The 27,492-nt window shown below is 41.4% G+C and overlaps 3 protein-coding genes across 4 annotated transcripts; 1 reads left to right on the top strand and 2 right to left on the bottom strand.

The window, feature by feature from the left end:
• Positions 1-1,837: 1,837 nt before the first annotated feature.
• Positions 1,838-7,430, bottom strand: LOC139618267 (uncharacterized). The gene is made up of 12 exons (XM_071474078.1): positions 7,166-7,430; positions 6,078-6,189; positions 5,509-5,602; positions 5,172-5,226; positions 4,815-4,955; positions 4,380-4,540; positions 3,892-3,990; positions 3,618-3,763; positions 3,289-3,460; positions 3,088-3,200; positions 2,758-2,842; positions 1,838-2,679 (listed from the first exon to the last, which is right to left on the bottom strand). The coding sequence occupies exons 1-12, from the start codon at positions 7,281-7,283 to the stop codon at positions 2,620-2,622; spliced, it is 1,356 nt and encodes a 451-aa protein (XP_071330179.1). The 5' UTR covers positions 7,284-7,430; the 3' UTR covers positions 1,838-2,619.
• An 882-nt stretch (positions 7,431-8,312) lies between these two features.
• nudt9 (nudix (nucleoside diphosphate linked moiety X)-type motif 9) lies at positions 8,313-13,543 on the bottom strand. The gene is made up of 8 exons (XM_071474082.1): positions 13,294-13,543; positions 12,360-12,647; positions 12,146-12,235; positions 11,568-11,654; positions 11,204-11,315; positions 10,811-10,957; positions 10,641-10,725; positions 8,313-10,412 (listed from the first exon to the last, which is right to left on the bottom strand). Exons 1-8 carry the CDS (start codon positions 13,437-13,439, stop codon positions 10,267-10,269), a joined length of 1,101 nt encoding a protein of 366 aa, XP_071330183.1. The 5' UTR covers positions 13,440-13,543; the 3' UTR covers positions 8,313-10,266.
• An 871-nt stretch (positions 13,544-14,414) lies between these two features.
• Positions 14,415-24,129, top strand: mapk3 (mitogen-activated protein kinase 3). Of its 2 annotated transcripts, none has more exons than XM_071474079.1 (9): positions 14,415-14,865; positions 16,323-16,505; positions 17,769-17,958; positions 19,865-19,981; positions 20,076-20,190; positions 20,280-20,411; positions 21,194-21,303; positions 22,316-22,444; positions 23,312-24,129. In XM_071474079.1, exons 1-8 carry the CDS (start codon positions 14,645-14,647, stop codon positions 22,433-22,435), a joined length of 1,188 nt encoding a protein of 395 aa, XP_071330180.1. In that variant the 5' UTR covers positions 14,415-14,644; the 3' UTR covers positions 22,436-22,444; positions 23,312-24,129. The 2 variants fall into 2 exon arrangements, with proteins under 2 accessions (XP_071330180.1, XP_071330181.1); XM_071474080.1 differs by lacking the exon at positions 14,415-14,865 and adding an exon at positions 14,966-15,092.
• The last annotated feature ends 3,363 nt before the right edge of the window (positions 24,130-27,492 follow it).

The raw sequence follows: 27,492 nt of genomic DNA, 5'->3' as shown, positions 1-27,492 counted from the left end.
TATATATAACTGTTACACCCACATCCCCCATCCCAAACCCCACATGTCCAGTCACATCCTGTGGTCAGAGGCCAGTGGAGGTCACTGAACCATAAAGTGAACCACGCTCAAGGCTGACTGTCACAGAAATGACACTTACACTGCCACATATTTAATCTAACATCTTTCCCCTCTGTCAGTCCTGTTGTGGCCAACAGCCTGACTTAGACATCATTTTATCAGCTTGTCTATTTGGAGGACTCCACACCCTTAGGTCCTTACTGCAGCCTAAACAAAATATATACTAATATTTGACCATTTTCCTGTTTGACAGCGGAAGAGAAGAGTGAAAAGGACTAATGACAAAGATGAACAATGTTTTCAATTATCCTTAACATATTATAATGAGAATATTAAGGAGGTGAATGTGGATACCCTCTGCTGGAGGACTACTGGTTTTATCGGAGAAGATTATATGTTAATTCTAACAGTCCTGACTGACCTTTTCAAAGCTCCTTAGTAAAATAAAGGAACAAAGAAATCCTAAAAATAATGCAAAATTGCCTCATTGCCTTCTTTGCAAAATTGGTCATTTCTTATGTTTCTGTTTCTGCGGTGGGGTACTTTCACATCTGGTTAAAGATGAACAGGCAGTTTTGTTATGATGTCTTTATCTTGATGTCTGCTCATGACTGCTGCTGCTATCATTTTTGTTGCTGGATGCTGATGATGAAATTGTGAAGAAATTATGTAAAATGGCCTCAGGGTAATGTGTTGCTCTGTCATTGCTTCATGTGGTCACCACCCAAACTCAGGGCGCTGTCCGATCCCACCTTCCAACGACATAAAAATCAGCACAGGTTGCATGGAAGTGTGACCTTGTTACAGCAGATGAAAGTGCAAAGTACCAAATTTGGCTGTGTACTGCTCTGACAAGCCTTCGGGTTCTGCGTGATAATGTCTCCTCTGTGGTCACTTTTCATACTGCATGCTGATATGATTTGAGGTCCTCTGGGTTATGTAATCATGTATGTGTATGATAGACAGTTTTTTTGAAACGACTGAGGCTGTGAGCAATAACTTAAACTAAAATTTCACTTCAGTAGAGAGATACTTAATCTTGCAGGTAAAAGAACAACGCTCTAAGTGAATAAAGTTAATCAGTGTTTTACTTTCATAAGTGAAATAAATCACACAGTTGTTAAAATCCAACCTTAACATTAACCTTGAAACAAGTCAACTTTTATTAGCAGCAGCTTTTCAGTTCAGTCTTTTTGCACCTGCTTCCTTTGCTCAACAAAGGCATGGCTGCACAGAGTTTATAGTTTCCTGTGTTTGGTTTAAAATAAGAAATTACACAGAACTGAAATGACTGTTTTCTCACCAAACTGGTGGCCACCTGGACCTGAAACGGTGAGATCACAGAATGAATCTGTTATTAGAGAAGAGTCCTTACATAGGCACGCTCTCCCAAAAAAGTGGATTTGTTTATTGAATTCATTCGACTTGACTTTCTAGTCTTTCTCTCTCATACATGCCTCTTTTCCACTTGCATCTCTTCATCTAGAAACCTGATATCCAGAGAGGGAATGCATCCTGCCAGAGCTTCATCCATTTGCAATCAAACAGGATGTGGCAGGCGAGTACAGGCAAAGAATAAATATGGGTGTACATGACTGTAAGAGTTACACTTAACTGTATAACTCTGTACATTTCAAATTAAAAGCATAATTTAAAAAAAAAAAAGTAACCATTTGGGCTTTCAAAACATCTTTAAGATAATTGCTAAAATGTAATGCACCTTTTTTAAAAATTTTTTCATCCCCCATAAGATGTTAAGCTTAAAAAGCCTCAGCACTTCTTCTATTGAACATAGTTTTTCTTTTTATTAATCAGTTGTAATTAAAACAGTCACAATGTAGAACAGGAAAATACAAAAAGTTGAATTGGTCATTGATAAAAATGTTTTGTGAATCATGATCTTCATTTACTTCAATGGCAGGAGATGTGTAGATAATTGATTATTCTACATATTATAACACAGACATTCATGATGTAAATTTCTGTATCAATACCAAAACTGTAATTTCATGAAGCAAAGTACTGTATAAAATGCTGGTGAAAAGTCTTCAAAAAACAGTAACACATACAAAGTGACTTGCGTAAACCAGTGCTATATGCTGTTTAACCAAAATACAGTTTCTCTGATAAAGTAATATAAATAGTTTGCAGTTTTTTTAAATATAAAGTGGTATAAGCCTGAATTCCTTTGTTGAAGCAGAGGCACGGAAGACATGTTTATAAATGCTCACAACAAATACTCAGTAAAAAAAAGCTCATCTGACATGAGACTGAACCCTACTTATCTGCAGGTAGTGTGGTTTAACAGTTTTTACAGAGGTAACATCATCTAATAGTAATACAGGCTTTACAGTATTCAAAGTACCGGAACTTTGATGGATTTCTACAAGCGTAACGTGTGTTTATAACCGTAATTTACATCTGCCCAATTAAAAAAAAGACACAGCATCAAGTGGTCAGAGTGACACCAAAGCTAGCATGTTCGTTGGAAAAGCTTTACTCTCATTTGGTCCCAGGTCACCATTGGGATGCTGAGTCTTTTGTGTACATCATCCTTCTTTACAAATCCATGTCCTGATCGCAGACACTCTGGCGAAGGTATTCTTCATAGAGCTTTTTCTAGAGGGAAGGAGCAGACAGTTAAACATACTGAAATACAGCCTACTTATTACAAGTAACATTTCACATTCACAATACCTTTTTGGTCTTCACCACCTCCTGAACGTACTCCAGCTTCTCCTGCAGCTGCCTTTTCTGTTTGCTTGACAGAGTAGGTCGAGTCCTGCAAAGAAGTCAAGTGAATATCCTCAGAGTCCAAGAATTTGGATCAGATTTGTCATTACCATACAGTACATGCTTTGTTTTTTTGTTTTTTGTTTTTATCGTCGAGAGTAGTGCACCAAAACCAAGGGGAGCCATAATCACATACAGCTGCCCAACTAAAAACATAGCTCTTGGAGTGGAAAAGACTGTTTCTGCTCCCTTTTCAAAACTGGCTGTGACGATGCTGAGATCTGAGTCTCCTACCTGAAGGAGAAACGTGCAATGAGGAGCAGGAGGAAGGACAGAAGGACCAGTCCACCACAGCTGTAGAGCTGCTGCTCCGCAGAGAGGGAGTCGAATACCTTCACTATGGGAGTCTGTGAATTATAAGAGCAGCTAGAATTAGATTAGAGATTTGACCTCTTCATAGATTCTTTGTGAACGTGTACTTGCTTGGACACTCACCAGGTAGAGTGTGAGTGCCTCTTTGCCCTGGCGGCCCAGAGCCATCTCCAGCACCTCCTTGGACAGAGCGCCCAGCACCAGTAAAGCCATCAGAGCCATCGGGACACTGAAGCCCAGCAGAGTCATGAAGCAGCTCTTACAGCGCGCTCGTCGGTTCCCTGCACTGGTCTGCCTGCGAGAGCACGGGGTCAAGGTTATTCTCTGAGGCCATCACGGACTGACGGTACTGTGTGTGTTGCACTAATCTGTTTATAAAGCAAGTTTCTGCTCAGGCCCATGCTTACATGCGATGATATTACAGTCTGTAACGCAGACCGTTTCTGTCTTACCTGTCGGTGATGAGCGTATCAGTGATGGCCTCACTAATGAGCTCACAGTCCTTCTCCAGAGAGTTGAGAGTATTCTGGACTGTCTGGTTGATAGTTTTCTCGACGGTGCGACACACCTCCTCAATCTGGTTGACGCAACGGCTTGGCTGAGGAGAGGAACACAATCAGTGAGTTAATTAAACTAATTGGAATGTCACTGAGCAAGTAAAGGGAGCTGGTGTATGCACTTAAAAGCTGACAATCACCTAAAGTCTGATGAAAGTGCAGCTCTTACCTTGTTTGGATTGGGGATGTAGATGGTGGGCATGTCAAAACCACATTTGTTCAGTCCCGGTCGCTTGCAGAGCTCCTGGACAATCTGCATCATTACTCTCTGAGGAGGAGAGGGAGTGGGGATGTCATTTCCTGCCTCTGTGCATTATTGACAGTATGTTGAGTAATTCTGTTAGAACTATATCTTATGAAGGTGAGTGTCCATTTGCTCATGTTCTCTGCACTCCTTCATACTTAAAATAGAACTGCAGTAGAAAAGATACTTAGCAGCAGCTTTCAGCTACCCACACACTTTAACATGAGGAGGACGTATCCTGTTTAGATAATCATCTGTCCAAGGTGAGGCTGGGTCAGAAAATATAAGCAGTGTATGTGTTTTTTTTTTTTTTTTTTTTTCATTCTTACAGGCACAGAAACTCTTTTTAAACTTGAGGATACCAGGTGATCTTCTCACAACACATTTTTAATCCGAGCTTTTGTTGTGCATACCTGTCTGTCCGACTCTCCTCCGGCCTCATCAGCCTTGCTCAGGTAAAAACGCAGCCGGTCCCCGTGTTTCTCATTCAGACTCTCCACAATGTTGAGCGTGCGCTTGCACAGAGCCTGACCCATAGGGTCGAAGAAGACCAGAATCAGGTCACAGAGATCACCTGAGATCGACAGTGGGAATGACCATTATTTTCCACAACAAGTTGAACCTCCTATTACAAAATGCCCTAATTAATTCTAGTATTTTCAATTTTGGATCCAACATAGCCTGGTACCTCTTGAAGAAGGTGTTTCACATCAGTGCCACAGTTTTAACAAATAAGTCATCTCTGATTTTAAGGAATACCACTTAAAATAACTCAGTGTTACTAAGCCTTAGGAGACCCTTGATATCTTCAGTACAACAACAGCCAAGGTCAGTTAGTGTCAACCCACCGAGCCACAGAATAACCTCGTCTACGTCAAAGGGATACTTCATATCACCATCCACCAGGCCCGGTGAATCCACAAACGTCACCAGGCTGAAGCGTTTCTGTCGTGACGTGCAGATCTCTGTGCCCAGGTACTCTGAAACGCCTGGAATCAAACAAGATTGAGAAAAAAAAATGTGGTGAGAAAAATATAAGCAGTTTCTCTGTTCTGCTTTAACATACGCATAGCACAATAACACAAATGCTTCTTTGAGTGACACATCAACCGTCCCCATTTATCTTCCGCAAGGCTATTTGTTAACTACACTGTTTGCCTTTTCATATACAGGAAATCTCTCTCTGGTCCAGTTGGAAATCTCACCTTTGAACTGTTGCAGAGGCTTAAAGTGTGGATATAGATGAAGGGTGGCATTTCCCTAAAGAAAAAACAAAAGAGCAAGATCAGCTGGACAAAGTTTGTGAATCAGGCCCATCAGAAGACCTGAAATCACTAGAGAAGATCTCACTTGTGCTGATGTAATAAGTCAGTATCATGAGGAGTGACTTCCAGGGAAAGTGAGCGATTGACAGTACAAGTTCTATTGAAAATAGTGATGCTGGGAATGAGAAATACTTTTGAAATGAACTTTCTTTAATTTTTTTTTTTACTGGACAAAACATGCACCTATTTCACAAAAGTAAGGTACTGTTGCACTCACTGTGAGAGATTCTCTCTTGCGTCCACTTGTTACAAAGCTGAAGCCTTGGGTCTCAATAGCCACTCCAGTGCGCTGTATATGCTCCTCCACATACCTGAGAAAGAAAAACAAAACAAAAACAAAAAAGCTGGTACTCAGCAATTTAGAGACACATAGATGGACAACACTTGTGTCCGCTGTCCAACAAAACCCATAAAACTATATTATTCAGCACAATCAACTGAGTGATGTACAATCTGTATTGACTGATGTATTTACAGTAAGCATGAGTGCTACTGCACTCATGCATTATGGATTACAATTATCAGTTAAAATGTATGGAAAACTGTGTCAAGGAGGGGCTGTGATTTCATACAGACACAAATGAAGATGGACAGGCTTAGATTAAGTAAAGTAGGTAGACCTGTTATATCTTTTGAACGTGATATTAGTATGGCATGCCGTTTGTCTTTCTATTCTGTAGCACATATGGCTTCATATAGTTTAGTAATCATAGTAGTTTGATCGTGGGTGGACAGACTTGCTCTCTGCAAAGTCCTGTAAGACATACTTCTGTAAAATATATTTACCAGTTGATGAAGGAGCTTTTCCCTGCAGAGTGGTTGCCTATCAGCAACACAGTGATCTTTTTCCTGGGAGCCAGCAACTTCAGGCCAACAGATTCAGCCACTGTGATCAGCCCTGAACAAGACAGAGAACATGATAATGACTAAGGATTTTCATTGATGTTTAGTTTGCTGATTATTTTCTTAAGTTATCAATTATTCACTTAATCCATCAAGTGTCAGAAATAGTGAAAACCCACCATTACAACTTTGCAGAACCCTAAGTGTCAACTTCAATTTGCTTAATTTGACCCATCAAATATATATATATGAGATATAAGATGTATCATATATGACTGTGAAGCTTTACATCTGAGAAGCTTGAACCAGCAAATGTTTGGCTTTTTTTGCTCAAAAAAATTACTGAAACAATAAACTGAATTGATTATCCCATTCATTTTCTTTCCAGCGACTAAGGGCTCATTAATTATTCTGTAACTGATGCACTAGTTATAGTTGATAGGATGCATCTGTCCAGTCATCATCATGGTGCTGTGGTGTTTGCACCTGCAGGACTCAAGTCTGTCAGCCGGGAGGGAGAATATGAGTGGAGCAGTAGTTGGAGAGGGACACTTCATTTCAGCTGGCCTTTAAAAATTTATTTTTAAGGGTGGGGACAAGGGACAAAAAAGGGTGTATTTCACTGATTTCATTGGGACCCATACTTCCTAGCGACGCCCCTGGCTGAACTGTCTCCTGCTAACAGACACAGACCAGGTTAAACCAAAACTGTGCGTCAGCTGTGTCCTTGAACTGTTAACTGATAACTGAACAGCTACATCAGTGGATGGTGACATTAAAGAGCTTAACACCGTCCAGCGCAGCGTCAGCCTAAATCAGAAAGCCCCTGCTTATTAGCCAGCTAACGGTGTAGCCCCCCCCCCCCCCCCCCGCAGCGTCAGGGATAACCTCATGTTTCTCACTAACCGAGCTAGTCGACCCCTGGTCTGCGGCTTTGTTGGCTTAACTTTATTATCAATTAGCTCAATGTTGGAGCCATTTCCAGGGAGGGTTTGCGTCCGACAGGTTGTGAGCTGTGTCAGCCAACTCACCACTGTCGGGGTCCGTGTACAGCTGATGACAATCTCGCAGGATGCGCTCGTCGCAGGACACACCGCCGGATATCGAGTCTGCGTTCGCGGCGCTTCGGTTCTTGATCTTCCCAGACATCGTTAGACAGTGGTGATACCAAAGCTCAAGCACCAAGCTGAACAAAGCCGGTCTGCCTCGTTTGAATCGCCCCGGTCCGTTGGTTGAAACACGGGGTTGAGACGTAGCTCGGCCACGTCGTCAGCTTCAGCGGCTTTTGTAGCAAAGGCGTCTGGGTAATGAAGTTCATCTGTGGAGTCGGTGCGGTGTCACGCATGACCATGACCAACACGGGCGTTTTACTTTGGCCACATACACGCACACAGCCATTCAAGTGGGACAGATGAAAGCAAGTACAGTGATAACATATTTTTAAAATTTGCATATAAATGCACAGCTCATAAAAACAGAAGCTTAGCGGCACCACATGGACCAGCAATGGTTGAGTAATTATCTCCATGAGAGATTAGATGATAGCATAGGAAACCAGTAAGATACCTGATAAAGTGTACAGATTCACAGCCTGGTCAAAAGTGACACTAGATTTCTACAGGAGACCTTACAAACTTACCAATCCGTGGGAAGGTTGCAATATTTTTCCACTTTCAGGCAGATTCTCAGCTCATATGCAATTATGTCTGCAGTAACATTATCAATTACACACTGAGAGGGCAGTGCCTGGAAACTGAAGCCGTGTTACTGTAGGCCTGTGCTTACCACTGAGCCTGGCCTGAAAACACAACCATTTATAAGGATTTGTACCTTGACATCTTTCTTTTGCATTTGTCCTTTGAACCTGTCTGGTGAGCAACACATTTTCCAAGCAGTAACATTATACTTTCTACGAGTAATTTTAGATCTGTAAATACAGTGTATAATGTAAATGTTCTCAGCTTTATCACACTCTTTTGCACCTCCTGTTGCTGAACTGTCCTTACATTATAGAATATAACCTCAATTACAGTGCAGTATAGTTGGCTGCTGCCTGGTTCAAGGCTGCTCAGAAAAACCCTGCACCCGATTTTGTACAATGATAACAGATGAGACCATCCATTACACAACAGCCAGTAGACGCATCATGCTGATGAAAAGACCAGCCACTGCACAGTATGACAGTCACAATAAACACGTTTATTGTCTGTGATGCTGTTTAGTCCAAATAAATTGTAGTCCGTCGTGATAATTTGCACATGAAAACTTTGAATTTGTTAAAAATGTACACATCAGGCATTCATGTAGATCTGTTAAGATTAAATAAAAATAACAACTAACTAATTTTTATTGGTTTTGTAGCACCTCATGGTGTATACGGTCTGAATGTGTGCATAAACTTTTGAAGATTACTGCTTCTCATACGACCTTGAGACATTAGACAGAGACATCTGTTTCCAATCCTGTTAGAAAATAAATACCAGTATGCATGCATTACTCAATGTAGACTTTTGTAGACATACAGTTAGTGAGGAAAAAATGTACAAATCAACTCAAGAATTCGTCATGATTTACTATTTAGAAAACAGTTTCAAACATTTAAGTGTTCAGACACTTGGATGAAATTCAGTGCAAGTTTGTAAGTAGACACCTGTGGGTTCATTTTCACATTATAGCACATACAGATAATCCAACTAGTAGTTTAAATAGTAGCTTTTTAAAGTAGTTTAAGTTGAAATTATTCGATCATTTTGTCGTGAAGCATCTCAGTGATAAAGCTCTCTCATCCTATCATTTATTTATTTTTGTCTTATACTAAGCACAAGGCCAAATCACATCAGGCAGAAAAAATTAAGATTATCAAAACTTTAAAGCCAAGGATTAGAGGACCTTCCCACAATACAAATGCTATTAGTGCTTCTGCTTCTACTGTAAATGCTGCAGTGGAGCCAGTAAGTGGTCTGGGTGCACTGGGAGCTGAATGAGAATCTATATGGATGGGAAGATTTTATAGATTTTACTATATAATGTTGCCAGGTTTGAAAAGTAAACCCCCCCCACTCTCAGCCTCTGGTATCAAACCTTAAAACAATTGATTGTTGTGTCATACAGACAAATGCTAAGGCCTGATCAGTGATGAGCGTAAATAAAAGGAGCTTGTTGTGGACCTAATTAAGTGAGGTTTTTCTTTTAAGAGTTTCATAAACACAATTAAAGTGAGTCTTCATTTCCCCTTAAATGTCTAGTGGCCATTCTCACAAGAGCTACAGCATACAGAACATTTATGTCACATCTTATGAAATCAAATTCTCACTCCCTGCGTCATTGCTAAGTGTGCCTACCAGTGAGATGACACGCACTGATGTGAACGTTTGGAAAGGCCAGGCTGTTGAATGTGAAATGGCCTTTGCTTCCACTGTTTGTTACCACTTGAAAAACACGTTTGTCCTCTAAGTGTCAGCCTGTCTGTGCCGAACGCCAGTGCGCTGCTGGGCTGTGAGGAGCTCCAGCACATCTTCATATTCTATTCACGCTTAGAGATCAAAGTCAGTCTACACGTTTTCATTCTGATTACTACACTTACATTAATGTGGAATGTGTTATGTTCAGCAGCTCATTGTGTTTCTTCTTACACAATCTCATGGGGGTTAAAGCGATCCTTGTTAAAATTGAATACATTTACATAATTTGTGCCAATAGAACTAATGTGATTAGCCATGTGTTGTTGGTGAAGTGTGCCACTGAGTGGCATCAGGCTTTTTACTGGCTCAGTATCAGTCAGACAGCAGCTCAGACACGGTTGGAAAAGTTTGATTTCACATCATTTTTACATTTGCATGTCCTCTTAGCAGCCAAGCTTTTCAACCTGCTAGTTACATTCATTTCATAAGTTATATATTAGTCTTAATGTGCAAAGCCACATTGTTGCTGTACATTGTATATTGGACATACATATGAGTGTCAATCTAACAAGATGCGTATTAGGCTTTCACTATTGTAACTGTGATTATGATGTTTAAATTAGTGAGGTACATAAGGCTGGGGGGGTCATGCATCTTAAATACACAGGCACAGAGAGCAATAATGCTTCTGATGTTTCCTTCATCGTCATATCAGAACAGTCTTTCATCCATTACCAGTGGGCTTTCCTCTCTTTGGCAACCAGCTCCAGGAAGTGGGAATGACTCGCATAGAGGGCCAAAGACGAGTCAACATCAACCCATTGGACTTGTCCTGCGTCGTCGCCAGCTTGCAGCGGCAGCTCACTCACACTGTTGCCTACAGTAACAACAAAGACATCTCATTGTCCCACAAAAATGCTCTTTGTTGCCACTTAGAAAGAAAATGTCTTAAGAACTATCGTGAGCTTTTACAAAATGGTCTACAAATTGCCGGAGCTGGTGCAGCATGAATGGCATGCTGGATTTCTTATGTATTTAATTAAAGTGCAAAAATGTAAATAGTGACAATTAAAAAGAAAAAACTGTTCTTCCTAGTTATTGATACCTGAGTCATCATGGAAGTTGACTGCAACTGTCTCCATCCAAGCATTGTCAGTGTTTCTAGGATCATCCACATAGCCTTTATAGACCTGAAAAAGATAACGTTTTTCTTATAGAAGCACTTGTTGACTAAAAAGCTGACCATAAACAAGTGAGTCCTTGTGAACTGCTGACCTGAAACCCAGGTGACTTGAAGAGTTTGGTGATACGTTCATTGATTTTTGCCTTCTCGGATGGCGACACCGAAAGGCAGTTCAACGCCTCTTCCGAGAACTCCCGCTGCAGTGTGAGAGAGACCTGCTCCCCTGGATCTACCATCCCCTACAACACAGGCACATGCACACACATGAACAAACAAGTCACAGGACCATGACATCTTACATTCCCGAAACCACTCCCCCTCTATGTCTTGGCTGTGAATTCATTTTTGTTCTCCCTGTGCATTCTTGAATAGCCGCAAGCAGATCATGGCAAGATGACAGAGTGTAAGATGATAAGTTGCAGTTGCAGTTTGAGTGCAAAGGAACAGATAACATCAATAATACTTGAAATGTAAAAGCAACCAACCCCGGGAATGGCCCACTCCCCACAGTCTTTCCTCTTGATGGACACAAACTGCAGGATAGGCCGTTTAGTGACTGGGTGATGTATCTTCGCTCCTTTGGCATCTACTTTCCATCTGCCAGACAGTGACACACAAAGAAAACTGAAAAGTGCACAAAGTTCCCCTTTCTTTGGCAACTGCGCAACACCATCTTTTTGAAATGACAGATAACTGCTGTGATATATCATGTTTTTGAGGAACCTTACATTGCCTGGTGGTAATGCATTAGTGACTGAGTTTTCATTCTTTATGCAACTAAGCTGAGTTATAAAATATGGTTTGCGAGTATCATGATAATAAGGATGTGTAGGGTAAATAAAAAGTTACCTGGTGACAATGGGATCTGCTGCGTGATTGGGTCCCCATCGTCCCAGCAGGCCTCTACCAGTCAGCCCTGTGCGTCCATGAGGATTTCTAAACAGTTTAAAAAGTGAATTTGCTGATCTATTTCTCAGCTGTTTTAAGAGGGTTTGCCAAAATGACTTTGAAGGTCAAAGTGAACATAAAAAGCACTCGTACAAACACAAAGCTCTTTAGGAACCGGGCCAGCCACCCTGACATGTTTGTGCATTTGTATTAAAGCTTGTTTAAGTGATGCCATTGACATTAACATTTAATGGGATATTTCTGGAATGTGAAAGGTTTGCTAATACTATAGATCCTCACTTGAGAATCAATATCCAGCACAGCAGCTCTATGCAACCACTGCTGTATGTGAACGTAACATTAGTAAAGTGTTCGCTAACACATTAGCCATCAGAAATTGATAAGCTGATATACTATAGAAAGATAATGTGATTTTCTCACAGTCTGCTTTGTACCCCTCAAAGCTTGAAAATCACAAAATGCAGATGCGAACTAGCTGTTTTAGAGTAAAAGCATTCTCTTGGTTCTCAATAACTTACAGTGGCTTTCCCTCTTCCACTTTGTAGCTGCCATCAAAGCTTGTCCTATCCACAGGACCATCCACAGCGTTGAAATGTGGAGAGAAAGAGCTGTAAAATAAGCAAAAGTCATCAAAAGTGGAATGAATGAGCTGCTATATAATTAATTCTACATGCAGTCAGTATTTTATTAAAATATATTTGATACACTTTAAGTTAGGTATGTGTTGCTCACCCAATATCAGGATCCGCCCATGCTGGCTTCTTTGCTACTGAAGGGTTGGTGTAGCTGACTGGTTTATACTGCGGCCAGTTATGTCTCCAGTCCACCTTGTCATCAGGCACTGGGAAGCGCTTTATGTTGGATCCAGGGTACTGGGGACATCTGGACTTTACATGAGGTGCTGCTGAGGAAGGCATTGTCCAGACACTGGTCATGTAGAGGTTATAACAACTGGAAGTAATTGGTCTGACGGTTTGACCGGTCCTGAAAGGATGGGAAGATGAACAGGAGATGGCAGACCTGCAGGGGAAGAATTATAAGACATTGAAATCCAGTAAGTAAGTAAGCCTCACTCTACCTCCCCAGCAGCTGCAGCAGCAGCTGCATGATCCCAGCACGACCCCACATCCTCCCCTTGCCCTCCTGACTCGTACACAAATAATAGAAAATACCTTTGCACAGCATAAATCTTCTATCATAAACTAAAAACACACATATTCAGGAGGTAACCAAACACTCAGCTACTACAGCTTGTCACCAGAGCATTGGGGTCATCAGTGCAACAAGATGAGAGCTATTGTTACACAACAGTACACTCATCTGTTGCCTAACTTAATAACGGTCTAGTTCAGCAAAGCTTAAATGATTATTTGTTTAAATTTGTTGTTTGTTTGTTGGCGGTTGATACTGTTACATTTGATTTTGCACGTAAACCACGTGGATACTCTGTTTATTGATATCAAAAACAGCGAATGGCTATGAATATTGTAATACTGACTTCAATCATATCGCCTGGCTCTGATAAAAAATGTCAGTAATCGAGGACTTTGACAGAAATAGCTGCTGCGGCACATCACTAAGTCTACTAAAGCCGAAACAGTCCTGTAAATGTAAAAATGTTCATAGCTTCTACAAACACTTTTAGAACTGACGCTAATGTCCATACCTGACTCCGGGGGTGCAGACGGTGTACGGGAGTCCGAGGAGAGTGAACGTTAGACGAACCCGGCAGATCCAGTTCCGTCTCAGAAGGAAATGAACCATTCCTTGAGACAAACTCATCAGCAACAGTACAATCAATACATGCAGCATTCGTCGCACCGTAACCAGGAAGTGCACCGCCCTGCGTGATGACGTCGACAGAGGGGTGTGGCTACAGCAGTCGCAATCGTTTCCATGGTGACCACATTCGAGTACTTATTGGTGAACACGTTCATTTTACAAATAAATAACTCAATATATTGTTGTTTTTCCATTGTAGCCATTGTTTTGTTTTGGTTAATACGTGTATACATAGCTTTGTCAATATTTATTTTAAAAACGAATAAACTTATTAGCATTTCAGTTGTTTATTATGTTTTTCAATTTTTATATTTTAAATATGTTGTACTCGCTATGTAGACCTATGTATGAAAAAAATGTGTGTTTTGTATTTATCTCTGTGCACAAGGCAAAAATTACCAAACATATTTATTTACAAAGATATTATTTAAATGTATTAAGTTTGAATGTGTGAAATTTTCAGACACATCAAAAGGCAACAAATACCAATCTCATCAATGATGCTAATTGCGACTTGGAACAGTTAATATAACAACTGTTCTCTAACTCTTCTCTTGAATATGTCTAAAATATAAGGTTGCACAATACATATATTATCATTTACATGATGATTTATATAATTTAATCCCGTTCTTAAAGTCCTCATAGAGGCTAACAAAAAGGCCTCACTTGGGCACAGTACTCCAACATAACGTTAATGGGTGCCACAAAGTGTACACACCCGTTTATGATAAACTCTCTCGGCATTCAGTGGCGGATTAACACAAAAAAAAATGATAAATTCACAATTTCATCACCAACTCTCCTATTTTTTGCCAAAACAGGCAGCATGCAACACATATCGACACGCCCACTGTCACTGCTGCGTGTTTATTTTGCAGGTTGCGCTTGTTTCGCTATGACAACGGAGCCGGATGGGCGGTGCTTGTGATTGGAAGTGTAGCCAGCTGGCACGACTCCGCCCACACAAGTCAGCCCCGGTGGTTTATCTAACGCACCTGTATTACCGGAGTTTTGCACTCGCGTTTACGCTCGGTGCTTGAGACCAAATCCGCGTCCGCGCACGAAATCCATTTACAGTCCGGTAGTAGAGAGAGGGCCCGGTCCGTACGCTGCTCCGCCAGTCCGACAATCCGCCCGGTCAAAGCCTTGGACGAGCGTCAAACCGAGCTGAGAGCCGCGGCGGCCCCTCGCTGAAACAGTCTGACAGAGCAGGAGCGGTTTGGAGAGGAAGAATGGCGGATTCGAGCAGCACCGCAGCGGTCGGGGCCGCAGGCTCCAACAGCGCCGCCGCCGCTGCTGCCGCCGGGGCGGCTGGCACTGCTGCGCATGATGGGGCGCCTGTAGCAGCGGGACCCAAGACCGGGTCCGAGTCCGTGAAGGGCCAGATATTTGACGTGGGCCCCCGCTACACGAACCTTTCTTACATCGGGGAGGGGGCGTACGGAATGGTGTGGTGAGTTGTGTTTGTCGTCTCTGCTGGGCTGCCGTAGTGTCTGAATCAGAGGTGCTAGCTAACGTAAGCTGTTTGCTAGCAGATACTGTCAGCCAGCTAATCCTAGCCGCGCTGTGCAACAAGCGTTCAGCAGAAAATGACAGCGCGGTCACGAAGTTTGTATTTTCAGCAGCTGCCCGACATCCAGGCGTTGCTGGACCTGAAGGAGCCGCGCTTGTGTTTAGCAGGTTAGCCGACTAGCTACAGGCGTGGCTATCAGCTTTACAGGAAACAAGATTGGGAGTGATTGCGCAGGACGTAGTTTGCTATCTGATTAGAGATCTTTTGCAGGCTGCATCTGACCGCAAAATTTCCACCTAGTTGTCGCTGTAGTCGTTTTTTCGTCCAGTATCTCTCTCCCAGTCACATTAATCTCCACCTCGGTTCTCACACATTCAGCCTGCAGCAAAGCCGCTGCAGAGGATGCAAGCGGGATTTGTCAGCTGTGGCGAGCGGGGCCTGTCCCCCTGTTATCGCTGTTTGTAATCTGCAGCCTAATGTGGACATGTGAAGCAACCCTGTGGCTCTTGGTTTCAGTGCCAAGTCACTGCTTCCGAGACTGAGCTGTAAACACGATCAGATGTGACAGCACTGCGCATCGGTGTGAGGTGGATGGTGGTGTGAGAGCCGGGCCCACACGTCCACTCCGGCAGGACTCACCGTACGGGAGTGTGTCAGCACGGTGCTGGTTTGTTTGTGTCATCATGGTCATGTGATTTCACTGTTGCACCATTTGGTGTTTGTAAACATTGTCAACACCCACTGGTTAGTACCCTGTAAGAAAACCAAGTATATGATGTTACACCGGCGTCTAAACTGCGAGCTGTTCGCTGTCCAGGTGTACGGATGTTTTTTTGTTTTTTAATAGTCACAGTTCATTTCAGTCCCTGAAGAAGCTACAGCGGCTGTGAACTTGCCCAGTTCATGCAGTGTGTTGTGCAATAAGACAAAAAAATGCTTCAACCAAAAGGAAAGATGTGATGTAACTGTTGTTCCTGTTGTGAGTGTCTGTGTAAGAACCCAGCTAGGATGTTTTTTTTCTCATAAAGAGAATTAGCTGATAAGTGAAGGGTCTGACAGGCTTGGCACTCAAATTTACTGGGGGATTGACTGTAAATGCAACAGACCCAGAAGCACGCCATTCACTGCTGCACGCAGCGCTGCCTGTTCTCCATCTACTCTACTCCTACACCATGCTGACACTGCACCTACACACTGGGGCCTACACCTACAGTACTTCACAACATATCAGAGCAAAAAAAAGATGTGTGTCACATGTACATCTTGGCAGGGGAGACGGTCAGACAACGCCCTGGCTTTTTGGAGCTTAGTACCAGCCCAGTTTCTGATACAGTCATTGTGCGTGAACTATGCAGTGTGTAATATGAGACCTGTTTTGTGCTTTCCACCCTGTCCAGCTCTGCCCTGGACAACATGACGACCCAGCGCGTTGCCATCAAGAAAATCAGCCCCTTTGAGCACCAGACGTACTGCCAGCGCACACTGAGGGAAATCAAGATCCTGCTGCGTTTCCACCATGAGAATATCATCGGTATCAACGACATTCTCAGGGCACGGCACATTGACAACATGAGGGATGTGTATCCTTTCATGGTCTCATTGCATTTGTCACCTATTCCCCAATATATTTTAATATAGGATTGAACTGATTTAAAAAAAAAAAAAAAAAAAAAAAAAAAAAAAATGTAACCCATCCTTAGTCGTTAGCTACTCAAAGCATTTCATTCCCTTTTTTCAGGCTGAGTCACTATTGCACAGTTGCAAATAAAAACAGCAGTTTCTCACAAATTCTTATAAATTATGTGGGAAAAAAACACAAAAAAAGAAAAGCTAAACAACAGATTTTTTTCTATACACACTCAAAGTGTTCATTTAATCATCTGTTCATATTGGATTCAATAACTCATAACAAAAAAGTGTGCAGCAATGTTTGAAGAGTCATTAACAGTATTGCAACAACTTTGTTTTTTCATTTGAAGTATGTGGCTCTGAGAACTCTGCTGTGACTGCACCTGACTAAAAATAATTGAGGCTGTGTGTGGTGCTGTTAAACCCAACAAATAAACAGAGTTATTACAAGTTCAGTTTGACCAAGAGTTCAATAGGTAAAAAATCAATGTTTTGGCTGGACAAGCTGATTTAAGACCACATATGAACACATACACATATGTAGCTGCTGGCATTACAGAAAATTATTTGAACTGCAGTTTCTGTAATATGCAGTTTTAGTTAGTTTATTTAATAGCATTGTCAAATAGATGTTGGAAGTTAATACAAAAGACATCAAAAGTAGCTTGGATACGTTGGCACATATTAAAAATGGAAGATGTTTTCAGTGATCTGTTGGCACAAATATTGAGAGTAACCCATCTGAACTTAAAATCAGTCATTTAAGAATTTACTCGTTCTGGTTCAACATTGCTGTTTCCACTCTGCTGCATTATTCAGGTCAGTCCTAGTGACCATCTGCAGAGCAGCTAGCAGTGGACTGTGGGCATGGCTGGTCAGTGACTCGCTGTGACTGCCTGCTGCCCTGGCAGTTTCTCTTTGAAAAGCTCCTTTGTCCCCCTGAAAACGGAAAGGAAATGTGTGATGTCCTTGTATTTTTTTTGTGTCTGGTTTTCTTGTTTGATCTGCCTGGTTGCTCCACTTTGTTGTATTGTGTTGTTGCTGGCTTGTGATGACTCCTGATTCAGGGCTGATGTTACAAAATCCAGGGACAGAAACAATACCAGGGCATCTTATATCTCCATGACTGACAGTCTACAGCCATGCTAGCATCTGTCATATCTCTCTTGGATATTGTCACTTGTTGTCCCTCCTTGACCTGTGCGTCCTGCCAGCTACATCGTGCAGACTCTGATGGAGACCGACCTGTACAAGCTGCTGAAGAGCCAGAGACTGAGCAACGACCACGTCTGCTACTTCCTCTACCAGATCCTGCGAGGCCTCAAGTACATTCACTCAGCCAACGTGTTGCACCGTGACCTCAAACCCTCCAACCTGCTCATCAACACCACCTGCGACCTCAAGGTCAGCTCTCTGACACACACACACATCATCCCTGGTGACAACAAGGATGTCAACAACGATTTTTCCCCACTGCAGAAAAAAGGGCACATTTTTTGTGTTAATTTTGTCATTTTGGGATTTCTGGTAGATTTTACACATACAAGAAAACTCTGTTAAAACTTTGTATATGGTGTATGTCACTATTACTCTTATTTATTTTACAATTCTATGTTGTAAGTTTAGTATAGGTTGTAAACATTCCCTATGATTTGAAGTTGCTATGCGGTGTCAGGTACACTTAGCTTCATTTTTGAGAGACAAAGGGGATATTTTCTTTATCTCCCATGGTGCATTAAAGTCATATGCTTCTGTTCAGTTTGCTAGGAACCATAATTAGTTGTTTTTTTGTCATAATGTTTATTTAAACATTGGTACCAGTAGCAAGAAAGAATCCCAGGAATGTTGGACATGGCTGATGAGCCCTTACTGACTCTGCCAAGAATCCAAAGTTGTCACTATTCAGACAGTGCAGACTTTCAGACTTGAAATGTGCTGTTTTAACCCAGGACAGTTTCATGACAACACAGGGGAGTCTTAGTCTCTTCCTCTGACGTCCTGTTGTCTCTCATTACCTCGTCTGAATGGACATACCTTTTTTTTTTTTTTTTTTTTTTTTTTTTGGGGTCAAGGTTTAGTTTAGATTTTTCTAAGACTGAAGCTTGAAAATAGAAACACTGACTGAAATTCACTTTTTGCAAATACTTCAGATTAAATGACTCGCAGTTGGATTGGTACACTGTGTAAAAAAAAAAAAAAAAAAAAAAAACCCTGAAGGCATTTTCCTTTCCTTGTTCCACTTTGTTCTTAGGTATCTGTTTCTTTTTTTAGCATATAAATGACTCAAGTTGAAGTGGCCCAAAGTGAAATACTGCTGGAGTGTCTGAAGTAGAGATTATCAATGAGGATCAAAACAATGTAATCAGTAGTTTAGGATCAAAGAGTGAAGGCTTCTTTCTAAGGCAGTTTCACTAGCACAATACACAGCTGCGTGATGTTTTATTTGTCAGAGGCAGATTCAAATTAAGAGAAAGGGTATTTTAAGAATCATAGATTAATGATGTACAACTATGAAAAAGGCCCTAAGAACTGAGAAGTCTTTTTCTTTCTAATAGTGGGGAAGAAATACTTCATCTCATTTGCAGCCTCAGGGTTGGGGCTGGTTCTCACAAACTACTAGGAAACACAATTTACGCCATCATCTTTTTTCTTTTTTTCTTTTTTTTTTTTCCTCAGCCATGAGTGTTCCCCTTGCTCTTTGGCGTGTTGTTCAGACTCAGAGTACACTTGTGAACTCTCAGCAGCCAACCATCAATCCCTGGATTAGTTGATCATGTGGGAGGAGTGAAGAACAAAGGCAGCACGTACTGTAGCAGCTTTCTGATACATGCCACTTCAGGACAAAAAAGTCAAAATAAACCCTTATAACTACAGCTACACATTACATCATTACATCTGTGGATTTGGGCAGCTATTGTTACTTAATGTGTAGATCCATTTAGTATGTGTACTGTAATACTAAAACCCCCATTAAGCCCTCGTCTCTCCCCACCTTTGTACACCGTGTACTGTGCTACTCCGCTGGATTACTGGCTGGCTCAAGATTTCCTGCAGTTTGGTCATTTGATGAAACAAAAACACAATTTAGAAGCCATCTTAACAGGACCTCATGAGTAAAAGCATAAAAACAGGAGCTACTGGAGCTGCATAAAACACTCGCAGCCTTACCAACTCTCTTACCTCACTAACCAGTTGTTGTCCACTGTACAGTTTTGAAGTGTCCATGAGTTTGGGGCTTGACTTGTATATCTGAGCATCACCAGCTTGCAGACTGATGTTTCCAACCTCTGACCTTTTGTGTCTTCCTCAGATCTGTGACTTTGGCCTGGCACGGATAGCCGACCCCGAGCATGACCACACAGGTTTCTTGACCGAGTATGTGGCTACGCGTTGGTACAGGGCCCCAGAAATCATGCTCAACTCAAAGGTAAGTGTGTGTGAGTGACTATGTGTGTGGATTTTGTATTTGACTGGATAGTTTCTCAGTTTGTTGACTGTGTGTGTGTGTGTTTGTGTCTCAGGGCTACTCTAAGTCCATCGACATCTGGTCAGTGGGCTGCATCCTGGCTGAGATGTTGTCCAACAAGCCTATCTTCCCTGGGAAACACTACTTGGACCAGCTCAACCACATACTGGGTGAGACCCAGCTCTCAGTCATTTCCACAAGATGTTAACACTATGAATAGCCATATCGAAAGTTGTCCCTTACTCTCCTTTTTGTGCAGGCGTCCTTGGCTCTCCATCTCAAGAAGATCTGAACTGCATCATCAACATGAAGGCAAGGAATTACCTGCAGTCCCTGCCTGAAAAACCCAAGATCCCCTGGGAAAAGCTCTTCTACAAGGCGGACTCGAAAGGTACAGTGATGCTGCTCATTTGTAGCCATGGAATGTGAGAAAATACATTCATTTAAAATAACATAACCTGCAGACTAATATGAGGAAGAAGGTTTAGCCTAAAGATGCTTTGTAGCACCATTGAGCTCTGTATTGAGCATGACAGAGATGTCACTGTGTAGTCAAACTAACTGACCCACAGTTGGCTGTGAAAATGAATTTGCAGGTCAAAGGATTCTATTGTAACTGTTGCAATTGGATACCAAAGGCATTTTAAAGTCACATTTATTTTTATTATTATTGTTGTTGTTGTTGTTATAGACTGAAATAATATTTTTATGCTTTTAATGTATAATTATTTTAGTTAAATACAGTATACAAACATATTGTATGGGCTTGTTATAAACATGCTGTGAGGGGAAAAAGCAATAGGAATTAAGAAGCTAGTTTAGAGATTTATCCGTTTTATCCAGTCAAGTGATGATGTATTTTGAATTGCAAAATTATTGTGGTATTAATATTATGTTATTAATATTTAGACAACACATCATTGAAAAATGAAAATATAAAAGATATGTTAAAAAATATAGAATAGAAATACTATAATATAGAAATATAGAGAATATTGGAATCAAATCATTTTAATTATTATCCAACTTCCCAAATTGACGTTTTATTGTATTGGTGTAATAAATATTTTGACAATGAAATAAAATAGGTACCATGGTAAGAGAAGTTGTATTTTACATTGCTGCACAACCTGGTGACGAAACTAATTAAAGCTCTTGATGAATCTAATGCAGCTCTGGACCTGCTGGGCCGTATGTTGACCTTTAACCCCATCAAGCGCATCAGCGTTGAGGAGGCCCTGGCTCATCCTTACCTGGAGCAGTACTACGATCCCACAGATGAGGTACGCATAGAGATCAAAGTTGTAAGAGCAGCAGTGTCTTTTTGAATGGACTGATCAGTATTAATTTGCACAAACTGAAGAAGGACAACAACACATGGAGAAAAAAACCCAACCTCAAGGCAGCAAAGTGTTGAGATTTGCACAAATGTTGGCGGCAGAAGGGCTCATTATTTCAAACATGTTTGTTGACGATGAGCTGAGCTTTAACTGGGAGCCTCTCTGCTTTGTGCTGCAAAGCCTCTTAGCTGTGTTTGAAATGCAATTAGTAAGAAGTTTGCTCCATGGTTCAGCCTGAGACTGGTTAAAGAATGCAATCACTCATCACATCTTAACTTATTTAAGAATGAAGACGTGGTTATTATGTAGAAAACAAAGGGGTAGATTTCTTCACTTTTCCAGTTTTTTAAATTCTACTTAAATCTGTGCTTTCTGTCTATTTTTTTTTGTTTGTTTGTTTTATCGTGATCACATTTTGGACATTGTACTGCACTGTTCAGGCTTTCCCACTTGACTGCAGTAGCCTTAAAGCCTAACTTTAAACTAGGATTGAATGATATGAGGGGGAAAAAATCATCAGCAATTATTTTGGCAGATATTGGGATAAGAGTCACGATGTCAGTTGGTGTGGTAATTTTTGCGTTTCATTTTCATTGGAAGAAAAATCTAAAAATGATAATGAGAATATGATTTTGAGACCAGCACCATAATGATGGTACATTGTGACACATTTGACCCTTTATTGAAAATATTACAGCTCCTGCGATTTGGATATTGCACTTGGCCATATTGAGATTTCAATAATATTTAGAATAATTGTTCAGCCCTACTTTAAACACTGTCTCCGGATCATTGCTGCTGTTGTTTTGTTAAATTTAACAACCGTGTGCAAAACATTGCAACAGTGAAATGGAAGTAAACAGTTGGCACACCACACTTCTCAATTTTAGCACCAAGACTGAAGGTTTGTAAAATGTGTGTGTGTGTGTGTGTGTGTGTGTGTGTGTGTGTGTAGCCAGTAGCAGAGGAGCCCTTCACCTTCTCCATGGAGCTTGATGATCTTCCCAAGGAGAAGCTGAAGGAACTGATCTTCGAGGAAACGGCTCGTTTCCAGGAAACCTACCAGGGCTCCTGAGGCACACAGGTACATAAAACCCACAAAACACACAACTCCACAGCAGCTTGTACCAGCAGAAGTTCAGGTCCTGCTCTGTTAGTAGGGAGAGCAAATTAAGCAAAAGCAATCAGCTCTCAGCATGTGTCAAAAAGATGTGTGCCTCTTCTGATTTTTCTTTAAACTGTGAGAGCGCTGAATAGTTTGACGAGAGACCACTAGATGTCAGTGGAGAACCCGCCATTCATGCACACATGTTAACACACCCAAACATCAATGCAAGTTTTACAGCCAGGGAACCTGTTTACAGTCACACAGATACAACAGGACAGTAATATATAAACAGAAAATATGTACTGCTTCATGTGAGGTGATTATGAATTTATTCCATTCCTGTAAATTTATAAATACAATGTCAGAGTCCTGTAAATGTAGTTTTCCATGGGACTGTACGGACAGATTCGATTCAGGCTACAAGGCATTTTGTTCCAAATACTAAACTAATGCTTACAGGATGAACAAAAGCTCACAACACAAACTTGAAGCGAAAACTTTCTTTGTTCTTTGTTTTACTACAACCTGGGGTCTCATTTCCTTAGTCTTGACCTTAGCTGTGGTTCCTCTCACTGTGGGAAGGTGGTGACATCACTTTTGCATATTATCTTAACTGCCTGAGCAGTGAATTGTTCCTGACTGTTGAATTTTACAGAGCTACTTCTCAGTTAAAATGTAGGACTTCGACTCCATTTTAAAACCCTTTTTTCCCCTTCAGTTTTGCATCAAGTGATATGCTAATAATAATAACAATATTAATAATAATAATAATAATAATGGACATTTTGGCTTTTGGCTCTGGATTTTCAAAGTGCATATCTTCTTTTCTTTTTTGTTTTCTAGCCCTAAAGAGTGACAAAGCCATGCAGAGGCTCGGAACAAGAAGACTCCAAATGACATGCTAAAACAAAAAGAAAAAGGAATCTTCAAAAAACCAACAAAAAGAGAAAACAAGAAATATGAACATTTAACTGCTTATCTTTCCATTTCTACTGCAAGAGAGAGCTAAGTTTAACTTTGATTTCTGTGGTTGGGTGGGGTGGTAGGGTCTGTCGTACTCATAATGTTTCGGTTTTGTCCATGTTGGACTCTGCCCCCTCTCGCCTCACATTTGTCTCCAGTGAAATGTCCCGACTCCCCCTGTCCCATCTGCCATTGCTCACTTCCCCTCTCCTCTCCCCTCTCCTCTCCCCTCTCCTCTCATCAGACTCCTTTGTTCATCTCTCCTGCTCCTGTCGCTGATCTGTCTGTCGCTCCCTCTCATATAAACACATACTACTGTATTAACCAACACCATAACTCTCTTGTCTTGCTCCATGTAAATTACAACCTGGAAAAAATTGAGGGCTAAAAGAACGGGGATGCTAATTGGGTGTGTGTATGTATATACAAAAATATAAAAGCTTTTTTTTTTTTTCTTTTAAAGTGTGCTTGTCGCAGTTTTCGTTTGTATACCGTTGTTTGAGTATTTTCAGATCAGTTCAGAGTCGTATTTGTATGTTTTGGGGTTTATATTTGCAAGTCATTTTTGAACTCTTGATTTTGAAACAAACATTCAGTGTTTTTACTGGCATGTTGGCAGGTTTATAGATTTCTTGTTGCTTTTTTTTTTTTTTTTGTTACAAAAAAGAAAAAAAAAAAAAACAACCGCGTATGATGTTCATATGAATGCATGCATTCCTGAAATTTACCAAAGTGGCAGAGAGATGCAAGGACCTTGGCTGGGGAGCAACTAAGGAATATCAGTTTTTACCTTAACTACATTAATCTACAACTCGTATCAGGGGCAGACAAACTGAACTGAACAAATCAGTTATATTCAGGAGGCGCTACATGTTCAGAGCAAATCAGATGGAACCGAGAAGCATAAAGTAGAGTCCATGATTGCGTGTTCATTCAGATCTTTTCACCTGTGATGCCAAAGCCCCATTTTCCTGCTTCCAAATTATCACCTGGATGAGAATCGGAGGCTTGAAACACCAAACACGTAATGGTCAGTACTCACCTGAGTTACTGGAGGTGCTGCAGTGAAAGAAATGCCACCGCAACATTGATGTAAGACACTGGTGTAATTGGCCACATTTGGCCATTAAATACAGCTCACATCAGATAGCTGATCCACCGTCAGTATTACATTCCTATGTTAAATTACGTTCCTGTAACAAATACATAGCTGACTGGTGAACACTACTGGAGCCCTCTGTCATTCCTCGGCTCCTGTGAACCCTAATTTTTCACTTTTTAGAGAACGCCTGCTCTGGAAAGTGGGGGTCTGGTTGGCATCGGCCTTTCCATTGCTCAGTGCTTTTTTTTTTTTTTTTTTTGGGATTGTGTTACTATCTGCTGCTTTTTGCTCCAGGACAACCACATGGAGTCAGAAGTGTATGCAGGCTGGGACTTAAGTGAGAATCAAGGCCCAAATCTGAATGAGTTGATATTCATTCATTCATCAGAACAGATGCAACTTTTAGGTGATGGTTATTTCAGCCTGCATATACCTTTTTCACAGCGCATGTTTTGACTTGTCATAGCAGGGAAAGCACAGGTGAAACGCAGTGTCCCAGTGATCCAGCACTCACACACACACACACACACACACACACACACACACACACAGTAACAGGACCCTGACACTCAGTCATCTGAGTGGAATGCTCTAATTACTGATGTTGTGAGTAACACCTGTGCTTTTCCTGCCATGACACGCCGAGACGTCAGCCGTGGGAAAAGGCCCGTTGATGCCTGCGTGTATTCAATGTAACTGGTTCTGAATTTGTGGAGTCTGTCACTGCAGCTTTGCACTCTCCAGTTTTGTTGTGAACTTTTACAAGAACAGCGCCTCCCTCAGGACTAATGACGAAAACTGTACAACAACAAAACCTTCATGCCCAGGAATGTCCCAGTGGAGAACTGTACTGTTATTCCTGCTCAGTGCACAGCCAAGCAACCATCCGTACTTCATGGTTGTAGAGCATATATCCCAGTTTGCCCCTCTCTGCCCAGTTTTCTTTTGTGCGCTCCTGTTCCCTCCTCCCTTTGCCTGTGTGTGTGTGTGTGTGTGTGTGTTTTTCCGCCCGTCTTTTAACGTACTGGATGTGTATTTCTTCAATGTGGGTGATGTAGTGCTGTTTCTCAAAGATGGCTACTCGTGCTCCTTTGAGTGTGTGCACATGTTGCACTACTTGTCTTTGTTGGCATCAGTTGTCAGTGTCTGCTCCCTCCTCTCCTCTGTGACCACCCACCAGCCGTGGGTCCAGCTCAGTCACCAGCTCAGTCTGCACTAATTTTTGCCTCTTGCACTGGGACCAGTAAGAGAAGCCTCCTCGCCTCCCTCCCTCCCAAAATGGACCAACACATGCAAAAATCATCGGTTTGTTTGACATCATAGGCTCTTCTCTCAGAAGCCATAGCCAGCACTCTGGGGTCGGTGTGAGGCTTTTTGGTGCATGTGGTGATGCGCATTGTTTTGTTCACCCTCACAACTCACCACGCTTTACTCAAAAGGGCTGCCTCCACTTCCTCCTCCCCTCCCCCTTTTTTATGTACTCACCCTTTTCCACTCATCTACTGTGGGACTGGTGAAGACCTTCTAACCCATATCACTGACCTCGCTGTGGCTTCCCTCCTCAGAAAATCGTGCCCCCCACCCCTTGTCTCACCTGGTTCATTGACCATGGACGGTCATACAAGCAGGAAAACTCGCTCCAATCACACGACTCAATCAGCACGCCGGCACTTTGTCTTCTCAGCCATGCTCTGTCCCCTTAAAGCTTGTTATATTGGTCAGTCTCTCCCTCTCTGTCTCGTATCCTGCTCGTCCAGCTTTAAGTTTCACCTGCTACGTGTGTTTAAGGCTCATTGTCTGCAGTAATTTATGTCTCTATAAAAGTGTTTGTGTATCTGCTTATCAGTAACATAAAGCCAAGACTCTTTTTGTCCTTTGTGTGTGTGTGTGTGTTTTGAAAGTGTGTATTGTTTCCTCACAGCTTGGGCCCTCTCCCTGCAGTTACCTGTGCTTTTACATTTGTGTGACTGTTTTTTTTTTTTTTTCTCTTCTTTTTGACCAACACAGAAACAGTCACACAATTTTATTTTTTCTCTGACCTGCCACCAGACCAAACATCTCACTGGGTAACCATGGGAATGAACCAAGAGGACCCCATTTCGCAATCCTCCTGACACACTCACACACATACACACACTTCTCTCTCGCTTAGGAGTGTATCTGTGTGTTTGTGAAACGTTGCACTTAAACGCACCACATACATTCACACACAGTATCGACAAGTCTAAAGGCCTGCCTGTCTGAGGCCTCTTTCCAGATATTGTTGTTTTTAAATGGCTGTTCTTATTATTGCTATTGTTGTTAATGGTGAGTTGTTGTATTTTTCTTCTTTTTTTTTTTTTTTTACATAAAAGGGAGTTAAAGTTGTATCATTTTTTTTAATGATTAGGACATTTTTATTTGTATTTTTTCTTCCTTATATCTCTTATGGGCGTGATTGTTATTTGGCAGTGTTTTCAATCTTTCCGAAACCTTGGTTTTTGGTTTTTGGTTTTTTTTGTTGTTTTTTTTCTTTGGTTTGTTTTTTTAAATTTCCCCTCCAAAATCTTAGAAGGAATTATTTTAAAAGAAGATATAAGTAGACTGTCAAAGAGATATGAGTTATTGAGGGTTATAGTCTGTATATTCTATGGGTATTATGAATTAAACGATTAATAAAGAAACAGAATTATATACCTATAATTAAATAAAATTTCCTGATACTGTTACAAATTTCTGTGGATGTTTGTTTTTTTGTCTCTTGTTGTCTTTAGTTTTTTTTCTTTCAGCACCTTTTTACATTTGAACCTGCACAAAGCTGTGGAGTCATTGACTGTCTGAGGTATTCATTTGCTGTGAAGTCTGTTACGGCATCAAACTGCCCCTCTCCCCCTGAAACACTCTGGCTTAGGCCCCCTCGATGGGGTTGATGACTGGATGACATTTTTTCCAACATTTTTTGTTGGAAAGTCAATCGAAC

This window comes from Trachinotus anak, unplaced genomic scaffold (assembly GCF_046630095.1).
Source record: "Trachinotus anak isolate AG129_WGS33_773 ecotype Australia unplaced genomic scaffold, CSIRO_AGI_Tana_v1 ptg000003l, whole genome shotgun sequence".
Taxonomy (NCBI): domain Eukaryota; kingdom Metazoa; phylum Chordata; class Actinopteri; order Carangiformes; family Carangidae; genus Trachinotus; species Trachinotus anak.
The sequence above is the reverse complement of the archived record's forward strand: the minus strand, read 5'-3'. Positions and strand labels throughout refer to the sequence as shown.